Genomic DNA, 14,823 nt, shown 5'->3' with positions numbered 1-14,823 from the left:
AATTACTAACCTGAAAAATCTGTCTCAGGCTGTGCTCAGAGGGGGTTGGGAGGCACAACATGCTGAAGTGTCTTACGAAGCGGGGTGTCACTGGATTTCGTCCACCACCAGGTGGGGCACAGGCAGCAGCGACAGTAACATCCTAAAATAGAAGTTACAAATAAATTAAAGAGGGACTCAATAGGGTGGATGTAGAGAATATGCTTTAGAGAATATGCTTCCACTTGTGGGGGAGTCTAAAACCAGGGGTTATAATTATGAGATGGACACTCATTGAATGTGAAATTCAGGGGAACATCTTTACCTTTGAAATGGTGAGAATGTGGAATTTGCCAATACATGAAGTGGCTGAAATGATGAGTATAGATGCATTTAAGGAGAATCTAGATAAGAACATCAGCAAGACAGGAATAGAAGGATACGCCAATAGGGTAAAATGAAGTTAGGCAGAAGGCCCATGAGCAGCATAAAGACAGGCATAGACCTGTTGGGCTGAATGTCAAACTCTGCAGCACGTGACTAATAATCTGCATGTGATGACGTCCTATCATTTCCTGCCATTAAGTTTATTTCATCAAAGGCAATGCAATCATCCTTTTTTTCCATTCATTCACAGGATATGGACATTGCTGGCAAAGATAGCATCCCTAATTACCTTTGGGAAGGTTGTGTTTCGCTATCTTCTTGACAGTGGTTTGCTAGGCCTTTTCAGGGGACAGTTAAAAGCCAACTACATTGCGTTGAGTCTGGAGTCAGATGTATATGGATAGACTGGGTAAGAATAGCAGATTTTCTTCCCTCAAGGACATGAATAAACCAGGTGGGTTTTTACGACAACCCAGTAGGTAACATTAGTGCTCCTCGCGTTTCGTTCTACATTTATTTAATTAACTAAATTTAAATTTTCAAGCTGCTGTGATGGGATTTGAACTCATGTCTCCAGATTAATAGCCCAGGCTTCTGAATTACTAGCCCCATAGCATAACCACAATGTCACAGTTCTGTGTATCTATAAACTCTCACTTGTCATAATGAGTAACCATTGATCAATAACTAATGAGCCTTAATAACATCAAATCCTATCTTAAGTATAAGCAAAAAAATGTTTAGGTATAAGAGAATTCATTAAATTTATGTATTCAGACTGAAAATGGTTTGAATCAATTCTGAAAGGCTGCACTATTTCACACATAAAAGTAATCAAGATCATCAGTGGACAAAATTTAGAGGATCACAATTTGTTTTGCCAGTAACAGTTGACAGCACCTTTCCATTTTTCCAAAATATCATACACCAATTTTACTTTTATTCTTACATGAAAATATATATTGATATTTAACATATACTAATCCATAAGTTAACTTTTCTGTAAGGGTATTGCCACTATTTTGGATCTTTGTATAATCACACTTTCCCCCAGTGGTCTCACAGTAGTTTCCATGGGCAGACTTTTTTCCTGGTTATCCAAAAGCTACACATTTTGTGTCACCTCCACAAAGGGCTAAACAGCAAATATCCTTTGAGTGTTCAGCATACTGAATTAAACATAGGCTGATATTTTCCTTCTAGGTGCTTCTGCTCAGGCACTATACTTTTCTGGGAGTGGGAAGGATGGAAGAAATATGTGGCTCTGGGAGTCTGAAAGCCTGCAGGAAATTAAAATGACAGCAGCTCTGTGAAGCAAAATGATCCAAGCAGAATTTGGCATAAATCTAAAGATCCAATGGATGCTCATTTTACTTTTCTGATAGAACAGAGTAGCATTTCTAGGAATCCAGCAGCTTCATGGTACTCTGTTACTCATGAGTGCCAGAAACCAAATCCCAGCCAAAAAAAAAGACCGATGAGTAAAGACTATAATTTTTATAATTTCTAGAACGGATGAGAATGTGAAGAGTGATTTTGGGTTGTCATGGAATGAACCCTACTCTCAATTGTCAGCAAAGTGATTAAAGGGCTCATGAACTGTGCTATTAAGAGATACTTACTTACCAATAATCTGCTCAGCGGTCCTGGGGTTCTGTCAGGATCACTTGATTCCAGATCCAAGTGTTGCCGGGCCAATAAAAGGCTGGCAGCTCTATTGAATGCAGGCACCACCAGTGGCTGCTGCCAGTACTACACTCACCAAAAGCCTAGTATTGTCACTGAATCCCAGGCCACAGCGGAATGATGGCAGTGGGAGAGGGTGGTGGGGGCGGGGGGGGAGGGGGGGGCGGGGAGTGGAGTGGCAGGGAGGGGACAAGGTGTCATGGGGTAGGGTCAAGGAGGAGGCGGATCACAGAGTGGGCATCAGGAGGAAGGGCAGCAAGATAGCTCTCAGTAGGCTCCCCCACACTTCTTGATTCCTTAATCAGGAAACCCTGCCGGGAGCCCGCAAGCAACCTGCTGAGTTAATACCAGCAGTGACAGGATGAGGTCCTTAATGGGCGTTAATTGGCAGTGGGGTGAGAAGGCAGTCTCTGGGCCTTCCTGCCATGGTACTAATTGAGGTGGAGGTGGGAAGGTGCCAGGGTCCCCACCCTCCTACCTAATTAACTGCCCACACACCATGGGGGAGGGCATAAATTCTGCCCAGTTACTTCTCTGTTAAATTTCATGGAAAGGAAAGTATTTCTATTTGGGATTGGGAACTCTGCTAAATAAGTTGATTACATGATACTCCAAGAGCAGTGCGATAGATACCCTGGGGTGTTCACGTAGTAGGTTCTGAACGCTTGAATCAATAGCTCACTATTCCTAGCTGGTAATATTTCACCAGACCCTACATCATTGCAGAAACAAGTATAACCACAACTTCTAAATGTCAACTAATTGGTCTGCTGTAGCATTACAAATGGGGAATTAAGACTAGCTCACCGTTCAGGCTAAACTGTGTTAACAGTAGAGGGGATAAATAAATTAAGATACAGGAGGGCAGGGAAGGCAGATGTGAGGGGGACCAAAAATAGAAACAGAGGATAGGAAGGGGTGGGAGAATGGTGAGGGATTTGAAACTACAAATAAGGTAAGTGGAAGAGGAGAGAAAAAGAAGTACACTTATGATCGGGTGAGGGAAAAGAGACGCATAAGAAGAGGCTGGGAAGTGAGGGGGACATGAGGAGAATCAGAAGGGAGAGGAGAAAAGGAGAAATGGAAGAAGGTAAAAATTGTCTCAGCAGAGGAGTGGCATCTGGTGTGTTTAACGTGAGTGAGAGGGGGAATGCTGGGGTGAACATACTGCAAATGAGGAGAAGGGAGCAGAGGAGGAAATCCTTCTCTCTGCGGGTGAATGTGACCACACTTTTTGACTGAGGAGATAGGATGAAATTGTGCTCAGTAGTGGTGGAGGGATTGAGTCAAAACTGTGCCCAGAGCAGTAATTCTGAGCTCCTGCACTGTTAGGGTGGGAGGGGTTATGAAATTTGGAAGGGTGCATGGTTCAGCAGGTGGGTGTGTTGCCTAATTGACATTGAAAATATGATTCATTTATGGTTCTATGTATTTGAAAAAGGATGTGGGACTTGGCATACTAATATTCAATCTCAGTGCTTCTCCTTCCCACCCTCCCCTCCTCTCCCGCCAAATTGGACTAAATGTCACACTCGTCCTCAGTGGGGTATTTTCTATAGATCTACTTATTTGCCAAGTTATCTGAATAACATGCAGTTTTAAGTCATTTTCAGTTAATATTTGGCTACTTGTTCCACAGCTTTGCTTAATTATTTATTTGTTGCTGTTCTCAAGTGGAGCTTGCACTCATTTCCATTATCACACTTCTTGGCAATGTGATTTTTAACAGTTATCCAATTACTAACTTTTCATTGCTAGGCACTGAACATGGTAGGCCTGTCACATAATGTTGGATACACTGACAGCACCAACAGGTGCACTCCCAATAGAATGCTGCAACCACATAGCATTTTAAATATACACTAGAGTTTGGAGTTCTGTTAGTATGCTACAAAAAGGTAGGTTAGATTAGGCAAACCATTTGTCTATTCCTGAACAATGAATTATGTTTATTAATACATAACATACATTGCTGAAAGAGAGAAAATATGTTAATGCCAAAAAAGTAAAAATTGAATAAGTCAGAGCTGGAATTGTTGAAATAAAAGTACAAACTTACGCTTGTGAAAACTTACATAAGTAAAATAAAATTGAGCTATGAGGTTTCTTGAAACCTTACAAAATTATATTATGTTTTTGTGTATCACCTGTATTTCCTTCCAAAAGAGTTTCTCTCTGTCATAGAATCCGCCAAAGTCCTGGTATTGTCGAAGAAGCTCAATAGGTGGCTGAGATCCATAACGATCCAATTTGGGCATGTTAAGATCATCCACAAAAATGATAACTCTCTTACTTGCTGGAGCACCTGTTTGCAAAAACAGCCCTTTTAATTCAGCGTTTGTGGGGCCAGTATGTATATTCATGCCATGAAACAGGATAGTTGAAATAACAAACATCAGTCTAAATTCAGGGGGAGACAATAGTAGTATTGTCACTGGGCTGGTATTCCAGAGGCCAAGCGTAATGCTCTGGGGACCTGGGTTCGAATCCCACCACGGCAGATGGTAAAATTTGAATCCAATAAAAATCTGAAATTAAAAGTCTGGTAATGGCCACAAAGCCATTGCTGATTATCATAAAAACCCATCTGGTTCCTAAATCTGCCATCCTTACCTGGCCTGGCTTACATGTGACTCCAGGTCCACAGCAATGTGGTTGACTCTTAAATGTCCTCTGAATTAGGGATGGGCAATAAATGTTGGCCTAGGCAGTGAAGCCAACACCCCATGAATGAATAAAAAATATCAAAATCACTAATACCTTTTCATTAAACATTAATTTCAATACAGTTTGATACTTTTAATCAATTTCCCATTTTTCATTGGCTTGTATGAGTTTACACAATCTCAAACTTGACATTAAAATGCTGCAGGTGTTTTAATGGCCAGAAATCTGGCCCCATCCATTGGGACGCGCACCCAGAAGTGCTGTGCACTCCCTGTGCGGATGGGGGGGATTCCCTGAGTGGCTCCCTGCGCTCTTTCATGCATGCGTGCGAAAGAGCGCAGCGATCTCCCTGAGGCATGGAGGTCCTTCAAGGAGATTTGTTTCAGTCTTAAACTTTAAAATAAAGAATTTTAAACTTTTAAAACATGTCCTCTCATGTGACACTATCACATGAGCTGGGACATGTCAAAGAATAAATGTATAAATTTTTATTAGATTTGAAACAGTTCATGAAGCTTCATCCTGTCCGTGGATGAGGTTTCATGAAAAATGCAAAGGCCATCTGGGCTCCTTGCCTGCCCGCCAACCTTAAGGTTCGACGGGCAGCTTTAAATTAAGTTAATTAGCTTTTAAACAGGCCTTAATAGGACTTTGACAGTTCGGCAGGCACACAGCTGACTCAGTTGCACACATGCCAAACTGACAATCTAAATGACGCGTGGTGACATAGGTCTGTGCTGTTGTTTATTCTCCACAAATTGCCTCCTCGCACCCTACCTCAACTTACTCTATCAGCATATCCTTCTATTCCTTTCTCTTTCATGTATTTGTTGAGCTTCCTCTTAAATTACTCCATCTGGTGGCAAGTTTGACAATCTAACGACTCTCTGGATAAATAAATTTTTCCTAAGCTCCTTTGGATTTATTAGTGGCTATCTTATATGTATGACTCTTTGTTTTGGATGGCTGCATAATTGAAAACATTTTCTCAAGCCTATCCCATCAAACCCCTTCATACTTTTACAGGCATTTGTCAAGTGACACCTCATCTTTCTCATTTCTAGAGAAAAGAGCCCCAGGCTGCTCAGTCTTTCCTGGAACTTATAGCCTCACAGTTCTAGTATCATTCTTGGTTTTTCCTCATCCCTGGAACCATTGTGATAAATCTTCTCTGCACCCTCTCAAGGACCCATGCTGGAAACTTGCTCATATGGGATGGCACATTCATAAACACTGGTCTGCAGTTGCAAGGTATGTACTTACACTCATTCTTGAATAAGAGTGTCACATTTGCTACTCTCCAATCCTTTGGCATCCCTCCTGTATTTAGGGAAGATTGGAAAATTATGGACCAAGGCTGCGTAGGTCTCATCCAAAATAAAGGAAGAGAACAACTTGAAATGGAGACTGCACCCTTAGAAATGAAAGCTCTAGAGCAGCAGCAAGACCATAAAGAAACGAACCCTGGGCATTAGGAGGCCAGAGGAGAGGGACAAATGTGATGAGGAAGGAGGTCCTTACCACAGCACAAAATCTACCAGAACAGGTGAAACCATGTGAGCACATGCCAGTGCCAGAGGAGATTGTGACTTCCTAGGCAGAAGGTGATGGACATTTGTGTCTTCGTCAGGGAGGATCTCACACTTTGCTCCACTTATAGCTATACCCTGCCAGTAGCAATCAAGATTACTGTGACCTTGAATTTCTTTGCCACTGGATCCTTTCAAGGCTCAGCTGCAGACGTCTGCGGTATCTCACAGTCGGCTGCATCAGCCAGGTGACAGATGCCCTCTTCATCAAAGCTGAAGACCACATTAGATTCCTGACCAATGTGGCTTCACTGGCTCAGAGGGCACTGGGTTTAGCTGCTACTAACAGAGTCTCCACAGTGCGAAGCAGTATAGACTGTACCTACATAGCCATTAAGACACCCACAGAGTGACTGGAAAGGTTTATTAACAGGAAGGCTGGCCAATCCCTGAAAGCGCTGTTGATCTGCAACCATAAGAAGAACTTCTTTATGTCTGTGCATACTTTCTTGATAGCTGCCATGATGCTTTAATTCTCCACCAGTAAAGCCTTCCACAGTTGTTCCATTCCACACCCTAAATCCGTGGATGGATTTTAGGGGACAAAGGCTATCATTTAAAGATCAGTACAAAAGTACTAATATAAAAGGACGTTGGAAATCTGAAATAAAAACAAAAAATGCTGGAAATGCTCAGCAGGTCAGGCAGCATTTGTGGAGAGAAACAGAGTTAAAGTTTCAGGTCGATGGCCATTCTGATGAAAGGTCATTGACCTGAAACATTAACTCTTTCTATTTTTTGATGGGATGATTTCTTAGCCCTCTACAAATGAGACAAACAGAGACACAGAGGCATTACAATGAGAGCTATCAGCTCGCCAGAGCCCTCATAGAGCATTCCATCAGGCTGCTAAAGATGCACTTTCATTGTCTGGATCGCTTGGATGGCACCCTGCAATATATACCTGCAAGGATCTCTCAAACGATCATGGTCGGTTGTATCATTCATAACTTGATCCAGTAAAGAGGGGTAACCCTTGATGGCACAGAAACAGTGAACTCATTGGAGGAAGACGAGGAACAGGATGTGTGAGATGTTGGGCAGGGGACATGGAGGAGGACCTTGTATGACATGAGGTGGCCCAACTGAACATGGAGGTGTCCTGGTCTGGGGTGTCACAACAAAGTCTTTACAGGAAGCCAATACTGTGAGGGATCAGCTGATCCAGCAAAGATTCAGCTAATATACTCCAAGGCCTAAGGGACTTACCACAAGGGTACGAATGCTCCAAGCCTGTGCTTTGATGAGGAACAACCACCAATTGTCAGGGTCATGCAATCTTACTCTCACAGAGAGCAGCAGAACTGCCTGTAATCCTCACTATCACCGGTGAGGAGCTTCTGTTTTGTTAACATACTGTTATTACCGTTTTGCACTAAGTTATTATCATTATGCATCTCAGGGAACAAAGAAGTAAGTTTATTTACAGTGTGTTCTTAATTAACTATTTACTATAACACCATGGTACCCCACTTAGGGATCTGTCCAATGTGATGCCTTCTGCAGTTGATGGTGACTGAAAGTTAACTGCCTCAAGATTATACCTTGCCCAACCAGAGTCAAGCTGCCTGGTTTAAATTTCACCAATGCTTAGCAGTTAATTGTCAATCACCATCAACTGGTGCATTTTCCATGGCAATGCCTCTATCAATCAGTGCCCACTTGCCAACCAATCAGTACTCTTTTCCCATATAGGAAAAGTTGTTGTTCCCTTTATATTTGGTATTCTTGCTAATTGTCCTGATGACTGCAAGATGAAAAGCTTTGACAAAAAAGTCTCTTTTTTCAGCAATACAGAAGTTCTATGTCCCTTTTGTCAGCAATACAGATATTCTATACTACCAAATGACCAATGGCAGTCTCCCAGCAACCAAACTCCTCCAGCTGCGGCATCCTTATAATGTCCATGGCTGCTTCCTCTAGTGTATAAGATTTATCATACGAACACAGAAATTAGGAAGAGTAGGTCGAATCATAAGGGTCATCACTAGGCCATTTCACAAGCATTATGTGACCACTTCTCCTGCGACGACAGGGTAGAGAGGGAGATACATCCTGCATGGAGGATGGCAGCTGCTCTAGATCTTGAGAGGCAGCATGTTGCCTTAGTTGCATGCCCCCAGAAGCCCTATGCCTGAGAACTTCTCCATGGACTGAGTGAGTGTCCTGGGCTTAAACCCTTCTAAAGTTGAGGAGCAGCATGCACCCTTCAGTTGCTGTGAGAGTTGTAGGATCTATGCCTCAGGGGCTGCCCCATCTGGTGGAAGTCTCATTCACCTTTCCAGTTTGCAAAGGTTTATTAAAGCACATACTGCTCTGTATCCTTGTGTGTCAACTTGGTCCGGTGATTATCATTATGTTGGCTTCCTCTTGTTCATTCAGAGACTTTACATCTTTACAATGTTCACGTAGAGTTGATGGGAAACGCCATTTAATTTAGAGACATATGTCCAGCGAGTCCACTCAAAACAGTGAGTGACTTCACATTCACTGCTTTGCTGTCACTTGCATCATCTCCACATTATAGTCTGAACCCAAGTGCTAGAGAAAAAAGAAAAAGTGAGTGTCTGCACTGCATCAGTCAAGTGCAGTGTTTGGAAGGGGTCTCTGAGCAAGCAAAGTGAAGTGCAAACCAATGAATGTTGCAAAGAATTTTTCTTTGAATTCTTAGCACATTAAGAGAGGGGACTTTCCAGAATGTCTAACAAGCAAAATGCAGCAACGAGGGGCAGCAGAACAATTTTCTTTATATACCTTCATCAGATTCGCCACCGCTTTAAGCAGAGTTCTAAGTAGCAGCCACAACAAAAGCTGTCAAGCAAGACCTTTTATCCTGCCTGATCTGGGATTGAACAACATCTGTTCCTGCTTCTTGTGTCTACCTGTTTGGGTGGCAGACCTGCTCCTAACCTCATTAAGGCCCTGACCCTGTGAAAATCCCCTCTGATTTTGTATTCCTGACAGAGGTGAGTTCACAATCCAGAATTGAAACTCTTCTTCAACTGGAAAATTCGGCACCCTAGAATTCAGGATTTCAAATTTTTTAGGCCATACATTGCAAGCACAGCCAGTAGTAATAAAAAAAACATACCAACAAGTTGTTAAGTCTCTTCATTGAACATGAGATTTATGAGCCAAGCAAGTTGAGAACATAAAATTACCACTTTTACATTTTTCTCAAACTTTACAAGTTCATCATTATGTGACACTGATAGATTTTCAACATGTAAGGAACTATATCCTACCAATTATATTTTTCCTTTTTTTTTCTAGTTTGGATTCAATTATCTCTTGCGTCCTTGACGATGATGTTTGAGCAGAAAAATTGATGTAAAGGGGGACATAGCCAGCTTCATCTTGGATTTGATTCAGCAAACTTCGTACAACAACGGACTGTAATAAGAATGTTTATAAGTTTATGAAAATATTTACCAAATCTTTCAAAATACAAACATTACTCATCTTGTAACTAAAGCGTCTAATGTAAATTTGGTGAGTGCCGGGCCCGGTGTGGGAGGCGGGGGACCTACAAGAAAGTATCATGGAGTATACCAAAAAAGACTTAGGGCTGGATTTTTGGGGAGTAACTTTTAAAAATGGTGGCTGCTCATCCATTTCTGACAGATCCAATTTTTGCTGGCAGGGGTAAGGGTGTGGAGCCTCACACAACAGGAAAACTAAAACTCAACAGGGCCATTTGAGGTTAGTGCTGAGTCCAAACATTTTGGCAGGTCCAAGCACCTTAGGCTGCAGTGTGGGAGTCACGAGTTTATGCAGTGGGCGTTGATACTCTTGAAGGGCAGATATAACTGTCATGATACGAATTTTTTTTAAAATCCTCTGCTCTTTAAATTAAAAAAAACAAATAGGCTGCATCTGTCACTGAGTTAAAAAAAATACTTATGATGGATTGCTTTGATCGACAGGTCATCTGCTGCAGGTTAAAAAAAAAAGTTTCAACAGAGTTCTTTGTTGACATTGCCCAAGAGCTATCATTGTGTTATTAATGCTTGGCTCAATTTAACATGCTATAATTCTCTCAGCAGGGGGTTCTGAGTTCACAGTTCAAAAGAAAGCTTAAATAAGTTATTAAAGGATTACCTGTCTCTGATGTGGGGATATGAATAAAAGTTTTTTTCATAAGACATTTGCCACTTGAGGGAATTTAAAAGTTTTGCAGCATCTTTGCATCCTCCTCACAGCTTACTTACCCACCTAGCTTATGCAGACTCAGAGGCTGTTATGAAAGCACACAGCAGACTAAAATGATAAAGATGATTAAATTAATCAGCCACCTTTGTTCAGTTATATGGTGGCCTTGGGGATGCTCCTGCAACTGCTAGGAAAGAGTATCTCCCTCCTTGCTTAGACTTTGTAGACTGGAACCCACCAAGGAGGTATCGGAAAAGCAAAGGACAGACCTTCTCCTCTGTTAATACATGTCTTGCAGTTGTTCAATGATAAATCAAAGCAACATCACTTTCTAGTGCAGATCTCCACTTTCAGGAGACCTTGAGAGTCAAGCCATAAGTTGTGTGTGATGGGTAAACAGACTGCCTAATTCCTGATGTGATTGGGAAGGCCCATCAAACAAATCAAAATGAGATCCAGTAATTGAAATCATTTGGATCTCATGCTAACGTCATCGGGCCTACCCACCAACCACCATCCTAATTCAAAATGGGGACACGTATTACACAGTGACTATACTTCAAATGTACTTTACTAGCTGTGAAACACTTTCGGTGTCCTGAGATCATGAAAGACAATTTTTGTTACAAGTTCTTTCTCCATACGATTCATCTGAAATTCACAGATAACTGATTACTAGAAAATAATATCAAATAAATGCTCTAATGAACTACAATGCCAATGTTGTTTATCGTTTATAAAAAGCAGCAGTAATGAAGAATAACCTTGCGATATACAAATTTAGAAAAGATAAACCATTTCACTTTATTTATAATTTATCCTTACTGATATTAAATTTAAAAATTTAAAATCAAACTATGGCTTTGACTTTTTAAGGTAATTAATGCAGAAAAAGATGCCAGATACCTTGCCCACTCCAGTTATTCCTGTGAATAGGACAGAATGCTTAACAGCAAGAAGTTTTTCCAACAGATAGCCAAATCGCACAGTGTCAATTGTGGGTACAAGCATCTCAAAAAAAGGTATTTCACTATCGTACTTAAAACTGGGAATAATTCTGTCCCATGGATCTAGTCGGTTGTTGTGAAAGTCCATATAGTAGCTCCACAAGTCACCAGATGTTGGTATCTAAGGTAACATTATAAAGACATTTTGTACAATTCAAAAGTTGTAAACATTATTTTTAAATATAGTAAATCATTACTCTACAGAAAGTTCAGCAAAATGATGTTTGTAAACCATACACAGCCTCAGTTAGCGGGCTAGATGAGAAACATCAAATTTTAAGCATTCAGGTTATAAAATGAAATTTATAATAGAACTGTCCAGCATACTGTTAAAGTCAAATTTTATTTTGATTCGCCCAGCTCATGCTGAAGTCAGGAGAACACACTCAGTATCCAACATTCTCACTTTATCACTATAATTTCTGGGCATTGTGCTAGGTGTGGAAAGATGATGAGTCCAATGATTTAGATATGGGCGAGAAAGGTTGGTGAGCTAAAATTAAACTAAGAAGGATGTTTGAAGCTCCTCGATAAAGTATTTGCAATACTTACTTAATAAAAGTCTCGCCACATGACTCAATTAGATTTGTGTAAAAATTAGAGTTGCCAATTAATTACAGTTAACTTCTGTGATTAGCATGTTCATATTTTTGCAGTTTTTTTAATGCATTAATTGCAAAAGTTACGTGAAATCAAGGCAGCATGGCAGGAATTAAATGCTGGGATTTAAAGCCCAGAAAAAGAGAAAGAGAGATGAAAACAACATGAACATGGGGCAGAAGTTTCCCGTTGGCGTGCGGGGGCAGACCCCGCAAGTTCACGCGTAAAATGACGCCCGGTGACATCGGGCGAGCATCCCGATGTCACTGTGAGCCATCGCGATATTTCGTTGGGTGGGCACGCGATGATCTCAGTTGCCCGTCTGCCATTAATAAATGGGTCAATTAAGGTCCTTGGCTCACCAATCTATGCCGATTTTTCGGCGCCCGTGCTCTTTCAAGTATTGATTTTTCAAAGTTATTGAAACTTACCTGTGTGATCTGCAATATTTCAAAATGCATACCGGCTGCTTTGTCTGGACTCTTAACCTTCAGGTCAGCACTCTGCAGTGAGGAATCTTTTTAGGGCCTGCAGGTTTCAGGAAGCCTTCCCATAGCCAGGGAATGGGAGCTGAACTGTCCACTGGAGGCACCTCCTCTCAGAAGGGAGGGCTAGAAGGGGGAGGAAGCCTGGAATGCACATTCAGCCTCCAAGGAGCCATCTTTGGGAGGACAGGTGGAGACACAAGGGGTGCAGGGCCAAGGGGTAGACCAAGCTGGAAGGGGACGCAGAAGAAGCCAATATCCTGTTGCCAGGGTATACAGGCGGCAAAGCTGCTACCTCAATATATCTGAGAAAGAGACTCCATCTCTCAAGGGAGACAGTCAACTATATCTGTCAGATGATTGGGCCTGAGATCTCTCCTAACTGTGTGGGTGGACACCCCATGCCAGTGGCTCTAAAGGTCACAGTTGCCCTCAACCTCTCTGCCTCTGGCTTCTTTCAGGGCTCGGTGGATGATCTTTGCAGTGTCTCCAATCAGCTGTCCACACTTGTGTCAAGCAGGTTACCGACGCTCTGTTTAGGCATGCATTGACCTTCATCTACTTCTGCTGGGACCAGGCCAGCCAGACACAGCAAGCCAGAGGCTTCACGGCCATTGCTGGCTTCCCCCATGTCCAGGGTGCAATAGACTGTACACATGTGGCCATGAAGACGCCAGCAGGTAAGCCTGGCCCCTTCGTCAACAGAAAGGGCTTCCACTCCATGAATGTGCAGATAGTGTGTGATCACAGGATGCTAATTCTATAAGTCTGTGCAAGGTTCCCAGGCAACTCCCACGACACCTACATCCTGAGACACTCCCAGGTGCCGAGGCTCTTCAGTGCTCCAGCCCGGCTTGAAGGATGGCTGCTGGGTGACAAGGGCTATCCCCTCAGAAGATGGCTCATGATGCCTCTCCGCCATCCAAGAACAGAAGCTGAGCAGCGGTACAATAGGAGCCACGCCTCCACAAGTGTTGTGGTAGAGAACCATCGGTCTTCTCAAGGTGCGCTTCCGATACCTGCACCGCTCAGGGGGGCGCACTCCAGTACCCCCTAGATCCTGTGTCGCTGATAATGGTTGCATGCTGCGCTCTCCACAATCTTGCGCTGGAAAGGGGGGACGCAGTGGACGATGAAGACATCAATGCTGCGGATGCACAAGATGAGTCCAACAGTGGGTCCGAGGATGAGCATGCACAGGGAAATGCTGAGGAGGTAGACGCTGACCTGGGCATTCTGCAGGGAGGCAGGTGCAGGGAGGCAGGGACACCCAAGAGGCTTTAATCCAACAAAGCTTCAGCTTGCTCACCACAGATGGACCTCCAGGACAAGCCTGGGCTGTAGGCTCCATACTCGATACCTAAGTGCCAAACCTTCCAGGTTAGGAACAGTAACAAAGGGCCTTGTCAATAAAGCTGAATGTCCCACAAAGCACTCCTAACATTTTTGGAAACCATACACATGCAGAAGAAAAGAGGCACCCTCAGCCATGGTCACATGTCTGAATTTAATATCACAGGCAAAGAAATTTAATGAAACAAAATGACAAGAGTGTTCCAATTCAAAGCAAATCACGAAGACCTCATCTCAGGCCAACACAAAAGCACCAGTGATAAACCAGTGCCTTATGCTTACGTTTCCAGGTGCTATGTCTTGTTGCTGCCCCATCGCTGGGAGTGGCATCTGAGACAGCCTGCTGACTCTGCTGTCCTGTTGGCCTCGATGACCTTGGCGGTTATCCTCTTGCCCGTGGAGCATGTGCTGCCCCAGCCTGGGAGGAGTCTGCCAGTTCCATAGCTCACATCTCCTTAGTCGTCGCAGACCGGATGCTACGGTCACTGGGAGAGAGGCAGAGGAGCTGCCGCCCTCATCCGGAGCACCCTAAGAGGTCCCCACAGAGATGACAGGCAGCTGCTGCGCTAACGTGAGGTCACTCTGGACCTTCCTGCTCACCGTGGATGGATGGGCATGAGTTGGGAAACTTGGTGACCACACCATCTCCCACACTGGCACTGACCAGCTGAGCTCAAGGCCAATGTGAGGGCTTGCTGGTCCGAGCGCATCCCCAGGAAGCCCTGTTGGGTCTCCTTGAGGAGGCTCTCCAAGAGAGTCGCCACTCTGTCCATGGAGGACGCATGGTGCTCAGACATGTGGCTCATTGCTTCAGTGCCCGTCCGCGTAGCCTCCTCCACCATGGAGACCAAACCAAGCATAGCCTCTTGCATCTCTCCCAGATGCTCCCGCACACCCGGCCGCATTTCCTGCACCATG

The 14,823-nt window shown here is 43.3% G+C and overlaps 1 protein-coding gene across 1 annotated transcript in view; it reads right to left on the bottom strand.

Moving 5' to 3' along the window:
- The window catches only part of dnah6 (dynein, axonemal, heavy chain 6), a 425,407-nt gene that overhangs the window by 229,520 nt on the left and 181,064 nt on the right, over positions 1-14,823 (bottom strand). The window contains exons 38-41 of the mRNA XM_041185312.1: positions 11,367-11,588; positions 9,554-9,701; positions 4,200-4,357; positions 11-142 (exon numbers count right to left, since the gene is read on the bottom strand). Of these exons, the coding sequence (XP_041041246.1) occupies positions 11-142; positions 4,200-4,357; positions 9,554-9,701; positions 11,367-11,588 (660 nt within the window). The remainder of the gene's footprint in view (positions 1-10; positions 143-4,199; positions 4,358-9,553; positions 9,702-11,366; positions 11,589-14,823) is intronic.

The sequence above is a fragment of the Carcharodon carcharias genome, chromosome 4 (genome assembly GCF_017639515.1).
Source record: "Carcharodon carcharias isolate sCarCar2 chromosome 4, sCarCar2.pri, whole genome shotgun sequence".
NCBI classification, from domain to species: domain Eukaryota; kingdom Metazoa; phylum Chordata; class Chondrichthyes; order Lamniformes; family Lamnidae; genus Carcharodon; species Carcharodon carcharias.
Note: the sequence above shows the minus strand (reverse complement) of the source record. Positions and strands in the feature narration are given on the sequence as shown.